The sequence below is a fragment of the Hydra vulgaris genome, chromosome 08 (genome assembly GCF_038396675.1).
Source record: "Hydra vulgaris chromosome 08, alternate assembly HydraT2T_AEP".
NCBI lineage: Eukaryota > Metazoa > Cnidaria > Hydrozoa > Anthoathecata > Hydridae > Hydra > Hydra vulgaris.
Window position 1 is genome coordinate 32,332,501 of NC_088927.1, and position 25,822 is coordinate 32,358,322.

Sequence of the window (25,822 nt, forward strand, 5' to 3'; positions counted from 1 at the left end):
ATATATATATATATATATATATATATATATACATATATACAGTAAAGTATATATATATAAGGGAGTAAAAATGATTATGCCAACAAATACCCCACTTTTAATTACTTTTGACTTTCGTCCAACATTTCCACGTTGTCATAAAGTTAAATCCATTAATTTAATTACAAATTAATCCTTTATTTTAAAAACCGCAAAAATGCAAATTTAATTGACCAGAATGTTTTTAAAAACATTCAGAATGTTTTTAAAACATTCTGAATGTTTTTAAAAACATTCTGAATGTTTTTAAAACATTCTGAATGTTTTTAAAACATTCTGAATGTTTTTAAAAACATTCTGAATGTTTTTAAAAACATTCTGAATGTTTTTAAAACATTCTGAATGTTTTTAATAATATGAACAATGTTTTTATTTTTATTAATAAAATGTTTTTATTTTAATTTTTTTGACTGTAAATCATGCACGGAGTGTTGCTACATCACTATCTTATAGCCTGACTCGCAACAAAGTGCTGCTACATCGACTGACAAATAGCCTGACTCGCAACGGAGTGTCGCTACATTGATGATCTTCTAGCCTGACTCGCAAGGGATTGCTGCTAAATCGACTGAGGGTTTGGTTGGGGCAGGCAGTCTATCAAGAAATAGAAAAAAAAATTCCGGTCTTTCATTTTAATTTATACTTTTTGTCAAAAAAATACGGAAAAACTTTCTGACAACCTGTTAGGAGTTATATATATTTATATATATATATATATATATTTATATATATATATATATATATATATATATATATATATAAATATATATATATATATATATAAATATATATATATATAAATATATATATATATATATATATAAATATATATATATATATATATATATATATATATATATATATATATATATATATTCCTTGTTTTAAAATAAAACGGCTTAGCAAATTAGCTTATTGTGATTTTTTTATTTATGGACATAAGCTTTTTTAAACAACCGCAATAAAATAAATTACCAACACAAGTTTAATTTACTAATTAAGAAAAACAAATCTAGAAGTGATATTTTGTAAATGTACATATTGTGGAATGTCTATTTTGTTTCAAATTTTTTTTGTTCTTTAATATTAAATAAATTTAATATCACATTTTTTGTTATTATTAAATTTCTATACATAATATTATTAATTTCTTTCTTTTCTCTACATTTGTATAAATGATTAGATAAGATGATGTTAAATTATGCTAATTTTTTTTTTTTTTTTTTTTATTTATTATTTCTTAAAATTTTAGCTTTGCAAATAATAACCTTTTTACTTTTGAAAAGTTAAATAAAAATAAAAAATACTACACACAAAAAATAAAACTTGTTGCGACAAAAAAAAAAAAAAAAACTTAAGTTAATAACTTTACCAGCGCTTTTTTTTGTGGCAAACAAAAATTTAAGTTTTTAAGTACCATTTACTTAAAAATATATATCATTGTGCTTCCACTTGCCTTATGACAAAATAGTTAAACCTATGCTTTATAAACATTTTTGATGCAGTGTTATAACATGTTTACAAGGAATTTAAATAACTTTTTTAATCAAAACTTTTTCTAAATTATAAGAAAATTTCTGTTTTAACTTTTTTGATACTGCACAATCTGTTAATTATATAATGCTGATGTAGATATCATTTTTTTAAACCATTAATTTTTTGAAAAATAAAACTTATAAATATAAACAAATACATTGCATAAACTATACTGCTTTAAGCGTAAATACTTGTAATATTTAATTAAACAAAAAATGTCTTCAGTGGATATAACTCTATTATTAATTTTTCAATACAATATATTGAGGGAGTTTAGACCCTCGTTATCAAATACATTTATACTCCGCAACATTATCAAATATAATTATTCTTGATAACGAGCAAGTCTAAACTCCTTCAAAATATTATTTTGAAAAATTAATAATAGAGTTATATCCATAAAAGAAGTTTTTTATTTAACTATAAAAAACTCTTTATAAGATGTAATTTAAATTTGTAATAATGAACATTTTTCATTTATTGGATAAAATCAATCATTATAAAAAACAAACAAAAGCAAAAAATTAAATCATTAAAACTATTGTTAATATAAAATAAAGTTTATGGTGTACAATTTTTTAGCTAATAATTTAATTTTTATATTAAATTTGGCTATTATTTTTGTTATTCTTTGTTATAAAAAATTGTCTAAATAAATATTCTTGCTCAAGATGATAAATTTAAAGTTTTGTTTATCATTTTTCTTTTATGATACCTCTTTTTACACTTTGTAAAAAGAGGTATTATAAAAGAAATCTTACTGCTTAAACAATATTTTTAGACTTTTTTAAATAATAAATGATAAAAAGTGGCTTGACTGAAATGGCTTACCACTTAAGTTAATGGCTTAACACTTACCTCAAAAATATGTTAAAAAATAAAAAACAAAACAAAAAATTATTAGCTAAAAAATAGATTACTTTAAACTTTATTTTATAGTCCCCCATTTGATATTTTAATTTTTTTTTGTTTGTTTGTTTTGTTATAATGATTGATTTTTCAAAAAAATGAAAAAACATTAAAAACATTACAAACTTCTATTTTACTCATCATATTCATAAGAATGAAGGTGATGAGTAAATTTGTCTGTTTTTACTATTTCTACAACTAAATGTCACTTATCTAAATTCTTTTCATCACACATCTTGATTTGAATATTATTTGCACCTGATATAAAACATAGAATTTTTCCCAGTCAAAGCCCATATGACATTAACATACATTGACAACAATGAAATGACCTTGTTTGTATATAACACTTGCAATATATGTTTTTGCAACAGCAGTTTCTTAACATGAGTTGAAACACTATGTATTATGTATAGCATGAAGTTAAAGAAGTGAATAAGTAGGTCCAATGATGTGCTTAACCACAGATACAATATTGTGGATGTGTTTATTAGAGAGTTGCGTCTCCAAATCCTGCTGCTAATGTGTAACAAATGTTGGTAAAATTATATACAATGTGTGCACATCTCTTAAAAAATACATACTATAGTTGTTTTAAATGATCCCTATAAATAGAGAAAATGAGGTCGACAATGTTTTGCCAGCCTCATTTTTAATATGTTAAAAGTTAAAAAGTTAAAAGTCGGCATCAAGTTGGCAAAAAAAAATTAAAACAAAGGTTTTACCACAAAACATAGAAACAAGGTTGGCAATTTTTTGCCATCCACAAACACTTCTAGGTCAGGAGTTAGATGGTCATTGCCAAATGACAACCTTATTTCCAAGGGCTGTACTAATATTACTTAAATAGTAATGGATATAATATCTAAATATAATGTTGATTATTAGATTTGTTGCATTCGTATTCTTTATGAAAATGTTAAATGATTAAAAACATTTTTCCTTCGTACAAGCTGTTTTAATTCTTATTGAGATTTTAAATTTAATGTTACATTTAGACTTCATTAATTTCTTTAGAACCTGAAAGTATATTTTCTCTGAGCACAAGCAACAAAATAAGTCAAAGATTGAGACAGAGAAAGGCCAGAGATCTAATTAGCAGAGCTGAAATGTTCTTTCTTACTAAAGTTTGCGGTCATTATTTGATGAACAACTGTACTGACTGAGTATGATAAATATCAGAAGAATATTATAAACTTAAAATAAAATATAAAGAAAAGTTAATATAAAAAGAACATATAGCATTGCATTATTAGAGATAAAAAATAGCCATTTATTTAATTGAAAAGTTCAAACAAAGGAGTTTCATAAGCATAATAAATATTTGCATTTAATTCAATTTACCTTTATTCATATGAGAAAAACTAAATGGTATTATTTTATAGAATTGTGAATTACTTATTTTTTATATATTGCAGAAAAGATAGACCAATTCCAAGATTGTAAGTCTTGTTTTTTTAGGGATACTTCTTTGATAGGAAGTCATTCATCGGAAAACTATAACTTTTTGTTTTTATCAAATGATCAAACTGTATAGACATAACACTAAAGAAACATGCGATGCCAAGCTAAACTACTATGTATAATTATTTTATTTATTTAAAATATTGTCTATTTATATAATTAAAAATTGATTCTATTATAACGTTTCTTTTTTGTTTTTCCAATACCCATTCATGGTTGTACTAGCTTCTTTATTTAGGAACACTTTCTAGCAATTTTTTCAGGTTTTCTAATAGCTAATGGTCACTGGAGGCCAAATCTAGTGAATGCATTGGATAATAGAGCAATTTTTATTTTAATTTAATGATTTAAACCATTACCAAGACACTATAATCAACATGTGTGTTATCTTGATGAAAATTTTATAATTAATAATTGTATTTTTTGTTTTCTTTTCTAACTCTCTGTTCAGAGCTATTGACTTTTTTTGTCTATTGCTCTTTTTTAGAATCATAAGTTTAATTTTCACATTCCTTGAATTAGATTTATCAACTATGATGATGTTGAAACTACAATTGGGTTACTCTGTGAACAAAGACCAAATGTTCAAAACAAATCAGAACTTAATCATTTAATGGAGGTGACAAAAAACCATCAAGATGCATGGATAAATGCATTTCCATCAATCATAAAAATTGTTTGTCAATATCCACAATTCTTGACTAAATTTGAACTTGACAAAATCATATATAGTGTATAACACCTTGAACAATAAGCTATGCAGTTGCCTTATTCCTTGGTAATATACTCCAACCTTTAGTTATACCAAAGTTTTTTTATGTGGTTTCAAAAATGCACAACAGAATCACTCATATGGACACCTTCCATACACAAAATAACACAGTTATTATTCTGATAATTTACAGCAGCTGATGGAATCAACTTATTTGACAACTATCACAGACTTGGAAAAAAAAAAACTTTATCAGCAGCTTCATCTTTGTTCAATAGGAATTTTCTGCATACACCTGAAAATGCACTAAATGTTGTGTTGAAAGACCAGATACAAATATTGCCGAAAAACTTATCGTTTGATGTCATATTGGAATTTTCAAGCACGTTAAACTTATCAATTAAAACAGGTTAAAAGAAAAACAAAGTTTCTTTGCACTTACATGAAAATCTTTGTAAAAGCATGGTTGTTACCTATATTAGGACTCGAATGAAAGAGTTAAACGATTTTTTGTCAGAATTTTATTAAGTCAAAAAAGAAACATTTATATTAAGAAATGAAATATTAACTGATAGCCAATCAGTTATAAATATGGCAGATCTTACACAATGAATGAGAGAAGCTTAGATCCTTACTCTAGTATAGTAAGAACCTCAGTGGATTCAGGACAGGGATTTCTGAAATGTGTTTTAAGTATTTTTGATACTTTAGACAAATATTTAGGTGCAAAAAAAGAATGATGCTAGTGTAAAACAGTTTATAATTTTTTCTGAGAGAAAATGTTTCTGAATACAATAGAAACATTAACATACTTTAAACTCCACTATGACATGCCTGAAGCTGTATCCTTAATTTTCGTCATGCTAAACACATCATATACTTTATTTATTTTAGTTATGAGAACAAATACTATGACTTAATAACCATTAGATTTGAGTGCAACAGCAATAAAATGTATAAAATATGATTTGTATATTAAAAATTGTTTTTTTGCACTGTTATAGCTTCCTTTCATTTTTCTGGAAGTAATGTATTATATTTAATTGTAATTTTGTTATCTTTTCTTACAATACAGTTGTATAATATAAATTTAAGCAATTTGAAAGATGTTGTTTAATATTCTAGTAATCTGAAACATTAGATTTTATTATTTTATATTCAGATTCTTAAAGAACTCAAGTGCATAAATTCTGTTGAGATGCAGCTGCATGTTCAGCGGCAGCCACAAAAGTTAGAAATACTGGAACATGTCCAATGAAAACCATTACTGAGTCTCCTAATGCCTTCTTTAACAAATGATTTAGATGAAAGAATATTTGTTTTACTTGCTGTACTTGTTAAACTTGTAAATATTTTATTAGCTTTATATTTTTGAGTTTATTTGTTCAATAATTTTTAATTGGATATTTTTTTACAAATAAAAAGACAAGAAAACTATATTTGCTGTAAAGTGTCTTTTTTGGCTGCTCGCAACACCTCCACAAAAAGCAGTAAAAAAAGCTTGTTTACCAATAAATATTGTCATGGAGAACCAGTTTTTTGATTTCAAGGTATGACATATAACATAACTTTCAAAGCTGAAAACATATATAACAAATTAGTTTAATTATTATTAATATTACTAATTAGTTATTAACAATCTTTAATAAAAAAATTTAGTAATTTAATTAAAATTTATATATTACATTTTTATATTTTCCTATATAAACATACATATATATATATAAATATATATATATATATATATATATATATATATTAGATAGATATATATATATATATATATATATATATATATATATATATATATATATATATATATATATATATATATATATATATATATATATATATACACACACAGTATGCAAAAAAAATAATCGTACACTTAAAAAAAAATCATAATTTTTAAGATTGCATCAGAAAAATGAGTTTTCCGTTAAATTATTTGGAATTTTTTTTTTGATATCTTATTAAGTAATGTTTTAAGAATTTATTTCTGCATTGGTGAACTAATTGTCTTTCAAACCTATTGAATTTTACACAATTGATCTAATGATGCATAAAATTGACTGCAAAAAAAATAATCGTACACTAATAAAATAGGTTGTTATTTTAAAGTAAATCAGGCGAACTGAACAATCAAACTAGTAAGTAAAGTTGAAAGTAGTAACTTTTTACTATAATAAAAAAATATATTTAAATAGTATTTCAGCAAAATGGTGTCAAAAAAAAAAACATTTGTCTTTCCATTAACGGAGCCTCGTTGTTGATTTGAAAAATCAAGGAAAATCCTATTGCCAGATACAAAAAGAAACAGGAGTTCCTTTTACGACAGTGTCCTCAATTGTTAAGAAGCATGATCTGATTGGAACCGTTGCTAGTGTGGCTGGTAGAGGACGAAAACGCAAGACCAATAGTGCAATTAATCGCAACATCATCATTAATGTGAAAAAAATAGATTTGTTTATATATATAATAGTTAAATTAGCTTTAAAAGTTCAAGAAGATCACAACATCACAGTGACTCCTCAAACAATCCAAAATCGTATTAGAGAACATGGATACAGAGGTAAAGTAGTTTGAAAAAAACCTTTTTTAACTACAAAACAAATGAAACATCGATTGGAATTTGCAAAGAAGTACGAAAAAATGCCGATATCATATTGGAAAAATATTTTGTGGTCAGATAGGTCAAAATACAACCTTGTTTCATAGGATGGAGTCCAGAAGGTGTAGGGTGTGGCGAAAAAAAGGAGAAGCTTATAAATTGAGTTGTTTGCGAGGTAGTGTAAAGCATGGAGGAGGAAATGTGATGGTTTGGGGTAGTATGAGTTGGAAAGGAGTAAGGAAATTGACATTTATTGATGTTAACATGGATGCTTTAATGTATTGTGAAATTCTCAAAGCCAACTTGCGACCATCTGCTAAAAAATTGAGAATGGGAAACGATTTCATACTCTAGCAGGATAACAATCCAAAGCATACCGCTAAGAAAACAAAAGCATACTTTGACACAAATAGCATGAATGTTTTGGAATGGCCATCTCAAAGTCTTAAATGGCCATCTTAAATCCAATAGAAAATTTGTGGTATATTTTGGACAGAAAAATTGGCAATCGAGCATTTACATGCAAAGAGGACTTGAAAGTAGCTATATTGAGCGCATGGGGCAATATAACAACAGAAGTGACCCAAAATTTGGTCAACTCAATGCCAAATTGTCTAGCTGCGGTCATCAAGGCCAAAAGAGGCCCCACTCGATACTAATCTCCAAGAAGTTTGATGAATTTGACATTATTTTTGAACTGTACGATTATTTTTTTTGCATTCAATTTTATGCATCATTAAATCCATTGTGTAAAATTCAATAGGTTTGAAAGACAATTCATTCACCAATGCAGAAATAAATTCTTAAAACATTATTTATCAAGATATCAAAAAAACCCAAATATTTGAACGGAAAACTCATTTTTTTCATGCAATTTTAAAAATTATGATTTTTTTTTAAGTGTACGATTTTTTTTTTGCATACTGTGTGTATATATATATATATATATATATATATATATATATATATATATATATATATATATATATATATATATATATATATAAATATATATATATATATATATATATTTAGGAAAATATAAAAGTTTAATATATAAATCTTATTGAATAATTTTAATTAAATTACTAATAATTTTTTTATTAAAGACTGTTAATAACTTATTAATAATATTAATAATAATTAAACTAATTTGTTATATGTGTTTCCAGCTTTGAAAGTTATGTTATATCTTTTTTGCTTGATAAATATGAATATACTTTCCATAATTTAGTTTATTTGTGTAATTATCGTATTTGTTTAAGTATTAAATTGTTAGTGATTAGAGCTTGGGAACAAAAAAACCCTAATTTTTGGGCCCACCCAGCCCTTAACGTGGGTGCAACGAGTATATAAAATATTTTCTTTACTATTTTTATCTAAATTTATATTCATCAACAAATTTCAAATTTCATGCAATAATCTCTTATATTTCAAAAACTATGACCATATAAAGTTATAACCCCCCCCCCCCTCAATTTGTGGGGGCTGTAAACATTGCAGGGTCATAAAAACTGAACACTAAGAGATTAATGCATGAAATTTGAAATTTGTTGATGAATATAAATTTAGATAAAAATATTATTTGTAAAATTTATCAAATTAAATTTTTTGTAATGTTTCTTATTCTAAAGGATTTATATGTATGAGATTCCTCAATCAATGAGAACCTCAATCTTTAAGAGGTAGGCAAAAAAAATTTGATACAAAGGTCTTACCATAAAACATAGAAACGAAGTTGGCAATTTTTTGCTGACCTCAACACTATCAAGATGGCAGTTAGGTTAGCATTACCGAATACCGACCCTAATTCCGAGGGCTGTATTTTGTGTTTTGATACATTTTGTTTATAAATTTAAAAATCAACTTTATATTAGGTTTTTTTTTTCTTCCTATAGTTCTACCTTTATTATCTTAAGATGGTAGGGTTATCTTTCATTTGTAACTGTAAAGATTAAATATTTCAAACATCCCTACTTTTTTATTGTTATTTTATTTCGTTAGTTCTACTTTAGTTCTACCAACCATCATTATTTTACTAAGATTCCTAACATTTTTTACTATCAATAATGTTTATTTACATTAGTTTACTATCATTTTGTTATACCAACTATCATTAGTCTACTGTTAAATTATGGTTTCAATATAGTTAATGTTGACGATTAGCTAATAGTTTTAAAAAAAGATTAATTAGTCACAATTAAGGTTAGAATAACTTTATCTTTTGGTCAGATTACAAAGTTTGTTTCCATTGTTAATTATTATGTTTTTTAAGTGTCTTTCAGATTTTGAATGTTTTTAACACAGCTCAAGAAATTAATGTAATATTTTCTAATAATAATTGCATTATTTTATTTTTATGAGAACTTGAAAAACCTAGGCCATCATTAAATGATATAAACATTGTACTTTACTATAAGCACATGTTAGGATTTTTGTGCATTAATATAGAAAGCTTCTTAATGTATTTCTAATCTTTTTGATACTACAGTCAATAATGACTTGTATTACAAGTCTTATTAGCTTTTTAAACAAAGTTTATTTGCATATACTCTTATATAATGTCTTTTTACAATTTAAACTTTGCTGTGGAGTTCTAGCGGACTGTAGTATCAATAACTTCATTAATATGTTTATATCTGCTTAACCAGTTTTAACATTTAAAACTGTCATACGATAATTTGATCTAATCATATAATCTTAAAGTTATCAAACTTTTAAAGTTAAAATATGGATAGTACTTTTCAAAGTATTATCCATATTTTAACTTTAAAAATTTGGCAAAGGATAGGAATAGTAAACTTTTTATATCCTAGTTTGTCTTCATTTATATAGAAATAAAAATGGTCATTAGTGAAGTATAGCAACTGTCATTAAAATGTGCCTTGTTATTAATTTCATGGAGTCTGCAATGTGCGCCTTCATTAAGAAATTTCCTAATTGACGCATTAGAAGTGTTAAGTGGAAATTATACTCTATTCTTGATTTATCTACATTTAATAAATTTAAGTTTTCTTAATAGTTTTATTGCCTAGCTCATTGAAGACATCATCATCATCAACGCTGACTGAATGTTGCGAATAGCAGTTAATTACCTGAAACCTTTTTACTACTTTCTAAAAATAAAAATTAAAAAAACGCATTTTCCAAAAATTAAACAATATTTGATTTAATATTTGATTTAATAATAAATATATCTTTTACTAAAAAAATAAAACAGGTAAAGATCGGCTTGAGTGCTAACTTTATTGTAGAATCTGATTATTACACATACCTTTAATATATTAAAAATTAAAAGATTAATTTAAACAACTTTTTAATTGAATTTTTTTTTAAAGTTTTAAGGATATTTCTGTCCACTTTTTGAATAGCGCATAATCCATTAATTATGTCAAGCTGCTGTTAAAATAAATAAATGTTTTATATAAAATATGACATTGCAAGACATTATTTTTATTATACATATTTGCTTTAAGCTTTCAATATTATTTCAATATTTAAGCGTTCAATATTTGCGCTTTTCAAGCAAAACAATTGATCATTACCATAAAACAAAAAACAAAAAAAATAATAACATAAACAGTGATAATATAAAATATAACTTTTTTGTTTTTCATTATTCACTTTTTTTTCACTGCTCAATAGAAGTTTAAGAAAATTTTTGCTATAAAAACTTGTATAAATAAATATACTTGCTTACAATATGACAAATAAAAAAATTTATTGCAACATTTAATTATAAATATTTCTTTCATGTTTTTTTTTTTAAGTTTCATTTATTAACTTCGTATACAAAGCAAAAATTGAATAAACTTGTTTTTTATTACTAGTAACAAAAAACAATTTTATTAATCATTTTTTATCAAATGTATCATTATTTATCAAAATATATAGCATACTCTATATTTTGATAAAAAAGCTTAATAAAGTTTAGAGCAATTTAAAAGTTAAAAAAATATCAAAAGTTGCTTGGAAATCGCTCTAGGCGTACGTAATTCATACATAAATTGCCAGCAGCTTAATGCTTTAAAATAAGCCCTGCAAAGTGCTTATTGGAGACAATCTCAAACAACAATCTTCACTGTTGCTGTTTATGGCAAGTATTTGAAAAATATGGTTACTTATTTAACAAATAAAAAATGATCAAAGCAAAACATGTGTTAGTGTTTTCCTTGAATTAACTTAAAGATATTTTTTATCTTTGAGAGATGCAAAACATTTGTAATATATTTTTTTAAGGCTTACACAACCAATATAATTATACACAAAGTAACATTTTGGAGTGATGGTCCATCTCCTCAATTTAAAAACTGCTTTATGGTAAAATTCCTAAAGTATTGTCAAGTGACTTTGAATATTTTAACTTTCGATTGGAATTTTTTGCTACAGCCCAGGGAAAAGGAGCCATTAATGAGGTAGGAGGAACTTTAATAAGAATAACATGGCAGAAGGTTAAAGCAAGACAAGTTATTATTCAAAATGCGTGGCAGTTTTATGAAGCTATATGCAAAGATTTAACGGTAAATTCAATATATTTGACTGAAGAAAAAATTGATCAACATTATGGTCATCTAAGCAATACTTTACTACATTATACCATTACTGAAAAGTTATGAAATTGTTAGCATGAAAAAAATATCACCACTACCACACAATTAACACAGCAAAAAAAAAAAAGTTATTTAGCATATTAACTTGTTTAGTTTATCTAAAGTTAATATAACATCCTCAGAAAAAATAATTTAAAAAATTAAATTTTTAATTTGTTGAAAGTTTTCTACAAATAAACGAAATTACTTAAACAAGTTCTGTTTCTGTTGCTGTCAGGACTGCAACTGATTTAATTCAACATAGCAATGCCACTATAGCATAGAATTTACTGTAAATTTTTCAGATAGTAGTACTTGACCAAATGTACACATTACTAAAATAAAAGTTTTATTAAGTTTCCTGCATATATTTTTTATCTTTTGCAGTAGAAATGTCATGACCGCAACTATATGGAATGACCCAAATGGTGTTTCATTTAAAAAACACTATTTGTTTTTGTTCCTTTTTATAGATAAGAATAAGTATTGTTCTGTTTGCAAATAAATTTTCTTGAAAAGATATATTTTGTTCCATTTTTCTTAACAATTGCTGCTTTTTTTAAATGTGAAAAATTAAATATTTTGTTCCTTTTTTTTAACAATTGGTTATTGTAAATAAGTATATAAAACTATATAGGTAAATATAGACATTTATTTTGCATTTTATTTTTTGGTAAAAGCTGCTCTTGATTTAAAAAATTTTTTTAATTAACATGAAAGGGTTTAAAAATTAAAGACACTAGGTATAATAAGCTTTTTTTTAATTGTACATAGGGTCACTAGCTTATGTACTTAGGGTAAATTTCTGAAAATCAGGTTTAACTCCATAATAAATTGACAACAAAGACAGACACATAGATTTGATTAAAGTTTTTTTAATCTTTGATTGTTTTCAACATATTTATATAGTGTTACTTAATAAACAACAAAATTGACTAATAGTTCTGAGCAAAATTGACAAATAAGTCAGCACATAAAATGGTAGTCCCAAAAGAAACACAAGAAAAAAAATTCTGCACTAATCAAAATTCAACGTTCTACCTCATTATCAAGCATATAGCCCTAGGTACAAGCAAACTATATGTCCCTGGGTACAAGAAATGATAGCCTAATGAAAAATGTCACATATTAACAAAACCCGATTGAAAGGAAACTTATTGAACATTGCATTTAGTACTTAAGTAACAAACAAAATAATATACAAGAACTTATAGAAAAGCATTTCCCCTAGGATTGTAAAACAATCTAAGATACAGCAGCAAAAACTAAATTTAGACCATCAAAAAGTGTTTTCTGATTATAACTTGCCATAGCAACACTCTCTCAGAATCAAAATAGGATTAAAAAATAAATATTTTTTAAAATAATCACCTCACTGAGAAGCATTACTTAGAACTTTATAGTTTTCAAATAAAGTGGGGTGACCCTTGGTACAAAGAGGCATTAGGTAAACAAACTTCCCCTGTATGTGTTTCTTCTCCGCACTTTTTTAATAAGAAGTTTTATATTATAAAACTTTATTTGTTGACAAATTATTTCAAAACCTAGATTTTGAAATAATTTGTCTACTGTTTACTAAAAAACACTAAAGTAAAGAGAATTATGAGTTAGTGAGAACCAGCTTGGTCTAAATCATTAAAAAAAATTCAGTCAAGTCAATATTTATAATTACAAAGCATCATTCCGTTAAATTTGAGCCTGGCGTCAGGTGTAAGATTATGTAAAGAAACTGGCGACTGTTTTTATTTTTTAGTTTTTTCTAGATTTTTTCTATAGTAAGTCCAATAAAACTGTAAAAATCTCAAATTGAGGGAACGTTGACACTATTTTCATTCTCACCAGCTCATATTAAGAATAAGTATAAAAATAGTCAGTATGGAACAGACTTACTATGACCCCTATTTTGTGAGTCCAGATAGCTAGTGAAACCAAGACTATTGACTAAAACTACATAGTCTTTTTTCGGAGACTTATCTTACTTATCACCAAATAAAAGGTGCCATATAGCACTTTTCATTTGGTGATAAGTAATTAAGCCATATTAGGAAAATTAAATTTCTATATTCGCCAAATCGAATGTGGGGTATTTTTTGTATAAAAAATTACAAAATGTTTTGTTTTGAATAAATTTTAAATAAAATAATTATAATATAAATTTTTTTAAATTGCTTAGTTTCATTTGCTTTAAATAAAGACTTTTATTAATGATCAATAAATAGTTTCTCAATACTTTTTAAATGTGACAACGCCGGTTTTTCCACTGAGGTCTTCATATATATATATATATATATATATATATATATATATATATATATATATATATATATATATATATATATATATATATATATATATATATATATATATATATATATATATATATATATATATATATATATATATATATATATATATATATATATATATATATATATATATATATATATGTGTATATATATATATATATATATATATATATATATATATATATATATATATATATATATATATATATATATATATATATATATATATATATATATATATATATATATATATATATATATATATATATATATATATATATATACTTTTAATGTATATATATATATATATATATATATATATATATATATATATATATATATAAATATATATATATATATATATATATATATATATGTATATATATATATATATATATATATATATATATATATATATATACATTAAAAGACACTCAAGAAATAACTAGAATATAATAAGGGTACAATTAAATTACAATTGAAAAATTAGAATACAATTAGATATTTTAATATAATTAATTGAATACAATTAGATATTATAACCACAATAGTAAAGATAAAGTAATAAAAATAACTTGAAATTAAACTCACCTTACTTTTTTACAAGGGGCCCACCAATTCCAAACATCATTACATGTTGTTTGGTATTCTTCTTTAACCTTGATTGTCACCATTTCTTGCTTTGGCTTTAAACAGCTATTTTAAAAAATTGGTTCATAATTCACTAACAAATGTTAAAAACAAATTAATGACTTAAACCAAGATAGATATTTTAAACCAACATCCACAAGTAAATATATTAAAAAACAAAACCCATCAACAGCGGTTCAATAAGAGATATAAATTAAAGATAGTACAATATAATTATGTGCAAAGTTCACCATATCTAATTGCTCATTGTGAAACTAATTTGAGCCTTATTTTGTGATCTAACTGTAGGTTATCTTCCTTTAATCCGTAAAGACTCCAATAGTCACATGCTTGGTTTGGGCATTTACATTTGTAAGAATTCACCCATTTGTCAGGTAACTAGAATTGAGCTCCCAGTCTATTCTTTTATGTGCTTTCGCTTAGCACCATTTCGGTCTATTGCCTTTCTCTTTGTTCTATATTACTCTCTTCAATGTTATTTTTGATCAAACTGACCTAGCCCATTCTCTTTATTCTTCAGCCAATATTGTTGTTGGTGATTTTAATATTCATCACACTAAATAGCTAGACTCGTGTATCAGGCATCAAGGCCCACAACTTTTGCCTTTCTAAATCTCTAACACAAATAATCAACTTTTCAATTCACTTTCCATAATCTAAACATTTACCTTCTCTACTCAACTCAAGTCTTTTTTCTGACCCTAGTCAGTGCTCAGTTTCTCCACATTCATCCTTAGGTGATTCTGATCACAGTTTATCTCTCTAAAACTATAATCTCATTTTTCATCATCAGAATCCCCCTATCATCATACCTCTTACAACTACCTTGAAGCTGACTGAGACTCTTTCAATGATTTTTTTCAATGATGGCCCATGGGTAGAAATCTTTCATCTTCCTGCTGACAAATGTGCTTCTTATGTAACTTCTTGGATTAAGGAATCTTTTATTCCCTCTCAACAACTCCAATTTTCCTCTCACTGTGCTATAGCAATTTCCAAACATAACCATTACTTTCATATCTATGTCTGTTTACTATTGCTAGAAACCATTGTAAAAAGGTTTTGTCTAATGCCAAAGCCCACTATTCTCAGGTCACAAAACCTCGTTTTTCAAAAATTAGGCTCTCGTGATGTCTGGAGACTCTATAACAGTATCTATATCAAGGACAAATCTGTTATTCTACCTTACTTGTATGGCTCAGATTTTCTCACCTCACCTAACGACAAAGTTGAACTGTTTGCTAAGAACTTCTCATTAATATCATCTCTTGATTCCAGTAATCACATTCTACCTGATATAGCCAACAAATATGTTGATCCATTGCTTGCAATTTGTATCACTCCAGCTTCTGGATCTTAAGTGATTTCCTCCTTTGACATTCTACAGCTTGTTGTACGGACAACATACCTGTTTAGTCTTGCAGAAGTGCTTTTGAGTCTTTAATTAACCAACACTAATCTCTCATAATCTTTTATCAGGTAACTTCCAACTCCAATAGCAGTTGCTAGCAGCCTTGTTCGAATTGAAAATGTTTCTGGTATATTAATTTGGAACTCTAAAAACATGAAGTTACAATTTTCCTGTTGTAATAACTTGCAAAAAAAAAAGTTCAGATGGTGTTAGCCATATATTTCAATCGTTATTTGTTTTCAAGGTAGCCCTATGGTTGCCATGTACTTCAATATTTTCGAACTGTTGGCCTACATAAGACTGACATATATTTCCTTATATTTAATACAATAAACTAAAAAGCTGACATTTTTTTTTAGCTATTTTTTAGTATTAACTTATGTATTAAGTTTTAGTGATAAGTTTTATTAGTTTATAATATAATTAAAAAAATAAACATAAATAGCTATAAATATAAATATAAAAAAATTGTATAAGTTATATAAACAGATAAGCTATATGAATATAAGCAGTAAACTTTTTAATAAAACTTTAACTCTTAATAAAATTTAATTTTTATAATTTTAATAAAACTACTTTGATCTTAACCTTTTTTTATAACTAGTTAACATAGAGGGTTTTTATCAGATCTTACTTTTTAAATAATTCTTCTGAATAAACATCAATAAAACCTGTCATAAGAGAAAAAATTATGAGCAAAGTAAGATGACGAAGAAACTGACTTTGTTATCAATGTTACTTAACTTGCTATGTTTTTAGCAAGAAATATTTCAAGTAATAAATCTAATTTATATAAAGACTTATGAAGTTCAATTATTTTCTAAAAAATGAATACAATATTCTACCTAAAATTAAAATAAAACTTATACATAGTTAGTAATAATTTTTATATTATGACATATAATATCAGGAAAATATTATATATTTACACAAATATAACATTTACAGGATAATATAACATTTATAGAAGCAAATTAATATATCATCAAAGAATGTAACATTTGTAGGAATTTGTAGGAGCATTTGCTCCTATGAATGTTATACTCATTCTCATTTTCATTCCCAGTTAACTCTATGGTACCACTAAGTTTCATCATTGGTACCATATTGTTTATCATATACATAAACAGTCTTTATGTAAATTTTCCCTCTAAAATGGTTCTATTTGCTGATGATACAACCATATTGATAAAAACCTATCTTGAATCAAGTCTTGATTAAAAGTCAAAAATTTTTAAAAACTAAGAACCAATATGCTAATTTTAAATGTTATCTTGAGCCAATCTTTCCTCTGTGAAAAGTAATGGCTCACAGTAGCTGGTGATTTTAATTCAACTGATAGTTAAATAAGCATCTACAATCTGCCTCTCACCTGTAATCTGCCTTTCACCTGCAATCTGCCTTTCTTTATCGTGATTGTCTTTTTTTTTACTCCTGATTCCATAAAGACTGATTTTATAAAATTATATAATAAAAAATAAAATATTTTAATTATTTTTATATAAAAATTATTTCAAAAATGTAAAACTTATATAACAAATGTGCATCTGTAAAGATTAAACAAACCTGTATTTGTATTTAGTAGTATAAAGGGAATCTTTGTGTGGCAATTTGCTTGGTGGAGTGTCACATTCCGCATTTAAGTTATCAATGTTTATAAAGAACCAAGTGATTGCATATACCCACCATTGCATAGTTATGACTAATCTCTAAGTTTTTTTTTGTCAAAACATTATTTTACATTAAACTTTCCAGAAAATTTATTCAACTCATAATTAAGCCTTGTAATGCTGTACAGAAATTTATACTTGATTTAGAATTTAGCCTAGTAAACTTAATTTACGCTGTTATTTACAAATTAGTTTGTTTTTTTACTAAAACTGTAATTAAAAATGGATTTTAAATATATAAATGTTTTTAGCCTTACATTTGTTAAGATTTAAATATCAATAATAGTTTTCTACATTTTTTTTTTATGAAAATGTAACATTTATGTTAATTGTGGCAATTTTTAGCATTGATAAGCTAGAATGTACAAAAATCTGAGAAATGTTCTCTTTAGTAAAACTGATACTTTCACAATAACGTGTGTGTAATAAATTTATTGTCAACTGTTTAGTGTTTTTATGCCTCTGACTTAATTTATTACATTAATTAGTAACTCTAACTAAATATTAAAAATATGGTGCCTAAAAATGGAAAAGCTAAACGTATATCAAATAAATTTATGTCGAAAACTAAATAAAAAGTACAAAATTATTAAAATCGTATGAGAAGCTGGTATCAAGATTTTCTAACAGAACAACAAGGCGTCAAATAGCAGAACTGGCGTTTAAATGCTGCATACCCACGAAAAAACCTAAACATACTCCAGCAATCAAATCAAAAAGTCTCACTCGGGCTAAATAATACCTACATAGGTTAGCGATCGTTAACGTTACTTTTTGAGTTCGTCAAAAATCAATTTTTTTAAATTATTGATTTGCCATAAAATGAATTATTGTTTCCTTAGTTCTGAACACTCATCAGCCTGATGAGTACACACATAAAAATTTTAAACTATTTATATATAAGACTATTATATATCATTGGAAAGAGCTTTAAATTAGTATTAAAATGGCGAAAATTTTATAAAAAAAGAACGATTGTATAAAAAGTTATGCAACTTTTAGTATCAAAATTTAACTACAAGGATTACTTAAGAAAACTGCGACCAACTTCATAATTTCACGTTCGGTTAACGGTAGTTTTGTAATAAAACTTTGTTGCAAACTCGCGCAGTATTTTCTTCGGGTTTGAATATTTATTGAAATTCAACTGAAGTAGCTAACAATAATTTTTTTAACTAAAATAATATTTCTTATATAAAAAAATTTAAAAATCAATTTACATAGGTATATAACAAATATTGCGAACATCATATAAAAACGATTATAATAATATTGCGTACATTTTGAAAACAAAAATATTTACCAGTAAAACGCTTTATCCTATCTATTCTATATATTTTATAGTATAAAATATATAAAATATAGGAAAAACGTGTCACTGGACTATCTGATATTTTTATTTCTGCCCCCTTTTCACTGCAGTTATAGTTTAAAAATGTTACCCCGTTCCACAAAAAATTTTGAATTACCTTCTTATAAAAAAACTTGTTATAAAAAAAACAGACGTGTATTTATTATTGGTGGGGCCTTAAAAAATAGTGGGACTTACGCAATTGCACTTGCGGCACTACGACACTGGCCTTATCATACAATAAGCGGAAATATATTATGTCAAATATTAAGATAAGTAGTTTCAATATCTCTTTCGATATATACCCCTCTTCTAAAATAGATTACTATTCTACTCCAATAACATAAATACGCCATTCAAATGTAAATAGTTATTTGCATGTAAATATAATTAGTAGATAAAAAAAATCACACTTAAACAATTATTTTCCCATTTGCTTAATAATGTTTTTAACAGAATTGTGGCTATGAAAATAGCCTTTTTTGTGTGTGAATATTTATACTTCATAATGCGAACAAGGCGCAAATTTTCCTTTTGCCATTGATCATTGACATCCTAAGAGATAAAAAGTCGATTCTTTAGTCCATAGATTAAACACTATTAAACGGTATCTAAAATAAAATAGATCTCTGAAAAAATATAATACACAATCATCAAGGCAAAAGAAGTCAAATATCCTGATTAATAAATACGTAACTGTTACTACTGCACTAATAAATATAATCTAAATAATATATATATAAATATAATTTAACTACTTTCTTGTCTTATTAAGACATCAACATTCATAGAAACAAAACTCTACAAGCTCTTAGTTGAAACCTTGCAATGATAAATAAAAATATATCTGGTAAGCTCTAGGGTAAAAATAAATCAAAATAACTTAACTTCTGATGCATAACATAATTTACCATTAAATAGAAACATCAATAGAAGCAAGTTGATCCCTCAATGTTTGCTGACATAAAAATAAAAGTTAAAAAAATAATGATCTTATTATAACCAAACCATAAAGGAATCAATTAAAACTATTAAATCAATATAATAAGAACTCCTGATGTATAACACATTTTACTATTTAAATAGAAAAATCATTGATGAATAAAAAAAGCCAACCTTTTAATGTTTTCTTGAGCAACTACTCACCATAATACTTGAAATAAAATACATTAAAATAGATTAAAATATAAAATATGTCTAAGGTATATTGGTTAAATAAAATGACTTAACACTAACATTTTGTCTTGTTAATGCATTAGCATCTGTGTATCACCAACATCATCATCAACATATTTGTGACAAGTCAAGTAAATAGTTAAGTTTAACTTTAAGTGAGCTTTCCTGTTTCCCAGGAGGGTGTTCATGTAAATGGTGCTCACTTTGCAACCAAATCAACATTATTAGATATTGGTAACTACCCAACTACCTGAAATAAAAACTGATATATACAATTAATGAATTTAAAAAAATATCCTTTTATAAGCATACAAAAAAAGAAGAGGATGGGGGGGGGGAGGGTGAAAGAGTAAAATAGATCTAATAAAAAGATCCACATCTGTAAATGAAATATATTAATGCAAGTATATAAACTATGTTATCATTTACAGTAACATATACCTTTTTACTACCTATTTGCACACAATTTGCTTATGATAATATCAAATCACCGCTTATGATGTCTGCAGATAATTGATATATGCTCATATCGTATTCAACAGCATCATCATCCTCGTTTTCATTTGGTTTCCAATAGGAAACTATATAGAAAGCATTTTTTTTTTTTTTAATGCTAAGAAGCCTGCCATAGTACATATTTTGGCTTTTTGTGTCAGCATCATACCACATGTGGCATATACCTCTTCCAACAGCATCTCCATTGAGAATGTCTTCAATATCTGCAGTTTCATAATTTTCCAGATCTGGGAAGAGTTGTTTTACCTGTAGAGGCATGCATTTTTTTAATATTTTTTCCACTTTTCTTCTTTCTTTCTCTTCCTTATTTTGAATCTTTTTACCCATGCGTTTAATCAATTCTGCCTTCATTTCTTCATGGCATTGTATGTTTGCTAAGCGCTTTTTACCTGCTGAGGAGATAGACCAGGCTATTAATTTATTTCGTATATCAGTTGGTTTTTTAGAAAGAAAATCAGTTGTCTTATTCTTGCATGCGCGAATTTTTGATGACAAATAACAAATTGTGGCATTAGGAGCTTTTTGCTTTGCAGCACTAAACATACCCACAAGTTCTTCACAGTCAATATTATGTGGACGTGCTGATAATGTCTGGGACTTGAGTTGGTCAGTTAAGGTCATAGTAAACTGTCGCTCATACTGACGCTTAATAACACTAATGATAGCATTTAGACAGCTGGCTAATGCGTCTCTCATTTCGTCAGTCCTTGGGCAAAAGTCTATAAGTGATTGAAAAACTGGATCATTGAGATCACCTCCAAAAAAGTCTGTTTTTCTGTGAATAAGGGAAAGAGCCTTTGTGCTGCTTTCAACAAGTGCATTGCAAACATTTTTTATCACTTGGATGCCAGACAAGTAGTCAAGTCCTGGTACAACATAGAATTTTTTCATCCAGGGACCAGTCACTAACTTTCCAATTAAACCTAGGGCACACATCTCGCGTATACCTAAAATTAAATAAAATATTCCATAAAAAAAAATTAGAACCAAATATTTTAATTATTAATCCATCATAACATCTAACCTGTTTCAGATGTGAAGTCTTGGAAAAGACTATTTCTCAGTCCTCCACATAACACTACTCCAGAAAAAAGAAAACTCTGAAGTTTATGGTAGTGATGTATTAAAATTCCACACGTATGAAAAAGTATGTGCAACCGATTTCCCCTATAGCGTGGTATAAGTCCTCTAGGAAGACCATGCTCGTCCAAAAAGGTGACAAAGCCTTTTGGATCACCTATAAAAATAAAATTAAAACCAAAAGTGCAATGCAAAGAAATTATTTGCAAATTTGAAACAAGTATGTTAACACATTTATTATGTTCAGATTTAAATTCAAAATAAAAACTTGAAATAAAATAATTCAAAATATCAAGAAAACATCATTATAGTAAAAATATGATAAGAGTTAATCATATTTATTTACCTTTACCATCTTTGTAACGGAGTTTATTTAACTGAACAACAATGTTTGCTGCAAAACAATCTTTACCAAAAAGCTTCCCTTTTAAAGTTTCCAAAACTTGTAGTGACGACTTGCAAGCAGAAGTGATTGTATCCAATGGGTGAAGGTGACAATTCAGTTCATTAAGAGATTTCTGCCAAAAAGTGTTTAACTTTGTTACAGTTGCATGGTTCACTGTCACTCTGTCACTCATTGTGTTAGTTATGTTGCTGATAATGGTGCTTCGTACATCAGTATATTGTTCCTGGTAAAAGTCATTATACAACTTAGCAAGATTATCCACAGACTTTGTAATATGACTCATATAGTCATAAGCTGTACCACCAGCAAGCTGATCAATGGCTACAACCAAGCATGAAGATTCAGTTGTTAAGTGCACAACATTAACATGAACACCCTCCTGGGTTGTGGCATCAAAACCAAGAGTCAAATTTTTTGTTGAGAATGCTATCTCAGCAGCCTGGAGTTCTGAAATAATACCCAGCTCGCGCATCATCTGCTCCACAGTTTTGCGATGCGGAATGTCACTAAATCTATACCCAAAATATTCTCCAACTTTATGAAGAAGTTGGGGCACACTGTGTGTAGGAACTTGACATTCCAGCATGTCATAGATAAGTGCCCTAATATCAAATGAGTAAACTTTTTTACATCTGGTGCTTTGTATTTTCTGCTGCATTTGCTCTATCTTTTCCTGTAAAACAAGCATATCATTTTGCAGGACACTAATCTCTACATTCTTGTCAGCAAGTTGTTGACGTAAGATAACTTCTTCAGTAGACAGCTTTGTTTGGATGGATTGCAGCTCTTTTTTTAAACGAAAATTTGAAATTTGAAGCTTATTCAGCTGTAAGTTTAGACGCTGGACTTTTAATTTATTCCGCAAACTTCGAATCGTCTTTTCTTTGCGAGCAATAGCCTCTTTGAGATGTTTTAATCTTGGCCTAGTTTTAATTTTTTCTTTTAACACCTTTACATCCTCTCTATGCTTTTGTTTTTCGGTAGCAATTTCAGTCGCAAAAACACTTAATCTCCGTTTTAAAAGTTTTTTTCTTGGTGTCAACTGGTCAGCTCTTAACCTGGATAACAAAGGACTTCTTTTATTCGGCAAAGACAAAATATTATTATGCTTAGGAGATGAGGCAACTGACAAAGATGAAACAATTTTACTTGAATTTGGGGTTGACTGAAATGATTGTGTTGCTGGCAATGTTGTTGTTTGACAAATGAAAGGCTCGTTGCAGAAGTCAACAAAGCGTTTCGAATCTCTTAAAAAATTGCAAGCCCATTTTTTTGATACATTAACAAGAAATTTAGTTTGACTATAGCAAATATTGAAGCCATAAAGTTTATTGACTTGCTCAATAGTTAATTGATGTGATTCATTATTGTTGATGAATACAAACAGAATTTGCCCATTTTTACAATTGTTATCTACCTGCAAAGGCAATGCAAAGTTTGATTCTAAATGGTTTTTTGCTGCACCACGAAACACACACATATTCTTTTTGGGACCCATAATACCATACAATGTCACATAGAGTTATTTCTAAAATGAAAAAAGAATTTCCAGTGAAAATTGGTTACTTGTTTCTGTTTTAAGCAAAAACATTTAATTGATATCATTTGTATGCAATAAATATTGAGTTTAATCAATCATGAGTTAACTTTACCAATGGTTTAAAATAATTTATCATGATAATAATTATAAACTTTATAACCATATGGTTATCATCTCGTGATATATCACCTATAATCTATCAATTATGTTATGATACTGATGACATTGTATTATGATAGTCTATGAGTGATATCTCACTCACTTATCATAACCAACTTGCATATCCTTTTTATTATAATAAATTTATTTTTAAATTTAATTCTTAATAAGTAATAAAAGTAACAATAAAATATTACTATATAATAATTATAATTATAATAATTATTATCATTATATATCATTTTCAAATCTATTATAGACACACACACATATATATATATATATATATATATATATATATATATATATATATATATATTATTATTATTATTATTATTATTATTGTTATTACATATTATTATATAAATATACATATAGGAGGAGGGGGGCTAACAACGAACTTTTTTAAAATTTAGTTTTTATGCCCCCCCTGCCAAACAAAATTCTCCGGAAAAAGTTAAATTAAAGTACCTATACTGCAACAAGTAATAAGGTGTCTGCTACATAATATTTTTTAATAAAATTTGGCATGCACTTAGAAAATAAGTTTCTGCACAGGGAAAAACAGATTTAAAAAAGTTATCAACATTCCTTAAATATAAATTTTACATCTGATCAACAACGAATTTTTTCAGAACAGTAAATTTAATGATAGCGGTGGTAACTACTAAAAAGAACAACATAAAAATAATGCCTAACTTTTAACTTTTTCTAAAAGTATATACTTTGGTTCAAAACTCCACAAAATAACACATTCTTATAGCACATAAGTACCTATTTTGCTACAAAAAATTAGGTGTCTGCTACATAATATTTTTTAATGAAATTTGGCATGCACTTAGAAAATAAGTTTTTGCACTGGGCCCAATAGATTTAAAAAAGTTATCAACATTCCTCTAATATGAATTATACATCTGATCAAAAACGAAGTTTTTAAGAACTATGAATTCAACGATAGCGGTGGTAACTACAAAAAAGAACAACACAAAAATAATGTTTAACTATTCTACTTTTCAAAAAATATATATGTTGATATGAAATGCTACAAAATAACACAAGAAAATACATTCTTACAACACATACGTCCTGCACGCTTCACTAAAATGGTCGAAGTTTTTGATTACAAGATCGGTGCCGTAAATCGAAGGATACGCGCATACCTACATCAGGTAAGAATTTAATATTATTTCTTTACTTATTTAAGATAAAATTAAAAGTCAAAAAGAAAAAGTTTCATCTCTGATGATAGATCTGTTATTATTAAAAGAACAACAAATAAACTTTATCTGTAAGAAACACATTACGATATTAAAGCTCAAGTAACAATTGCGAGCGAAAAAAACATTAACATTTTTATAAACTATTTAAAAGTGCCAGGCCACAGTGTTGCGTTAGTTCGCTAACGCAGCAGTCAGTTGGGTTTCTTGTTTTTAATATATAAAAGAGAAAGCGCTCTTTTCTCTCTATCTTGCGTTTTATATTACTACGTGTGACTTAGCGTATTCACTTGGCGCGATCCAAGGTTTTATTGTATATAACGAGTCGTATATTGAAGAAATATATTGTAAAGTAAGCCTATCTACGTGATTTATTACTAGAGTCCCTTCTAAACTCTTTGTATATATATATGTATGTATATATCTCTAGAATTTTTTTATATTTGAAGCAAAGACAAATTATATATCCTAGTGGGCAC

General features: G+C 26.6%; 2 protein-coding genes and 1 long non-coding RNA gene across 6 annotated transcripts in view; all 3 read right to left on the reverse strand.

Annotated features, from left to right (window-relative positions):
- The window catches only part of LOC136083760 (multiple epidermal growth factor-like domains protein 10), a 148,099-nt gene extending 129,156 nt beyond the window's left edge, over window positions 1–18,943 (reverse strand). For 3 of the 4 annotated variants that reach the window (XM_065803435.1, XM_065803434.1, XM_065803437.1), the window contains exons 1-2: window positions 17,795–18,943; window positions 14,758–14,862 (exon numbers count right to left, since the gene is read on the reverse strand). In XM_065803435.1, the coding sequence (XP_065659507.1) occupies window positions 14,758–14,862; window positions 17,795–17,922 (233 nt within the window). In that variant the 5' untranslated portion in view covers window positions 17,923–18,943. The remainder of the gene's footprint in view (window positions 1–14,757; window positions 14,863–17,794) is intronic. The other variant, XM_065803436.1, reaches the window with a different exon arrangement.
- Window positions 18,944–19,434: 491 nt separating this feature from the next.
- LOC136084297 (uncharacterized) lies at window positions 19,435–20,738 on the reverse strand. Its single transcript, XR_010640459.1, has 3 exons — window positions 20,486–20,738; window positions 20,366–20,402; window positions 19,435–20,207 (listed from the first exon to the last, which is right to left on the reverse strand). It is a non-coding gene; the product is annotated as an uncharacterized LOC136084297 (long non-coding RNA).
- A 134-nt stretch (window positions 20,739–20,872) lies between these two features.
- LOC136083761 (uncharacterized) lies at window positions 20,873–25,278 on the reverse strand. The gene is made up of 4 exons (XM_065803438.1): window positions 25,201–25,278; window positions 22,368–23,955; window positions 21,966–22,178; window positions 20,873–21,888 (listed from the first exon to the last, which is right to left on the reverse strand). Exons 2-4 carry the CDS (start codon window positions 23,923–23,925, stop codon window positions 20,897–20,899), a joined length of 2,763 nt encoding a protein of 920 aa, XP_065659510.1. The 5' UTR covers window positions 23,926–23,955; window positions 25,201–25,278; the 3' UTR covers window positions 20,873–20,896.
- Window positions 25,279–25,822: the final 544 nt, after the last annotated feature.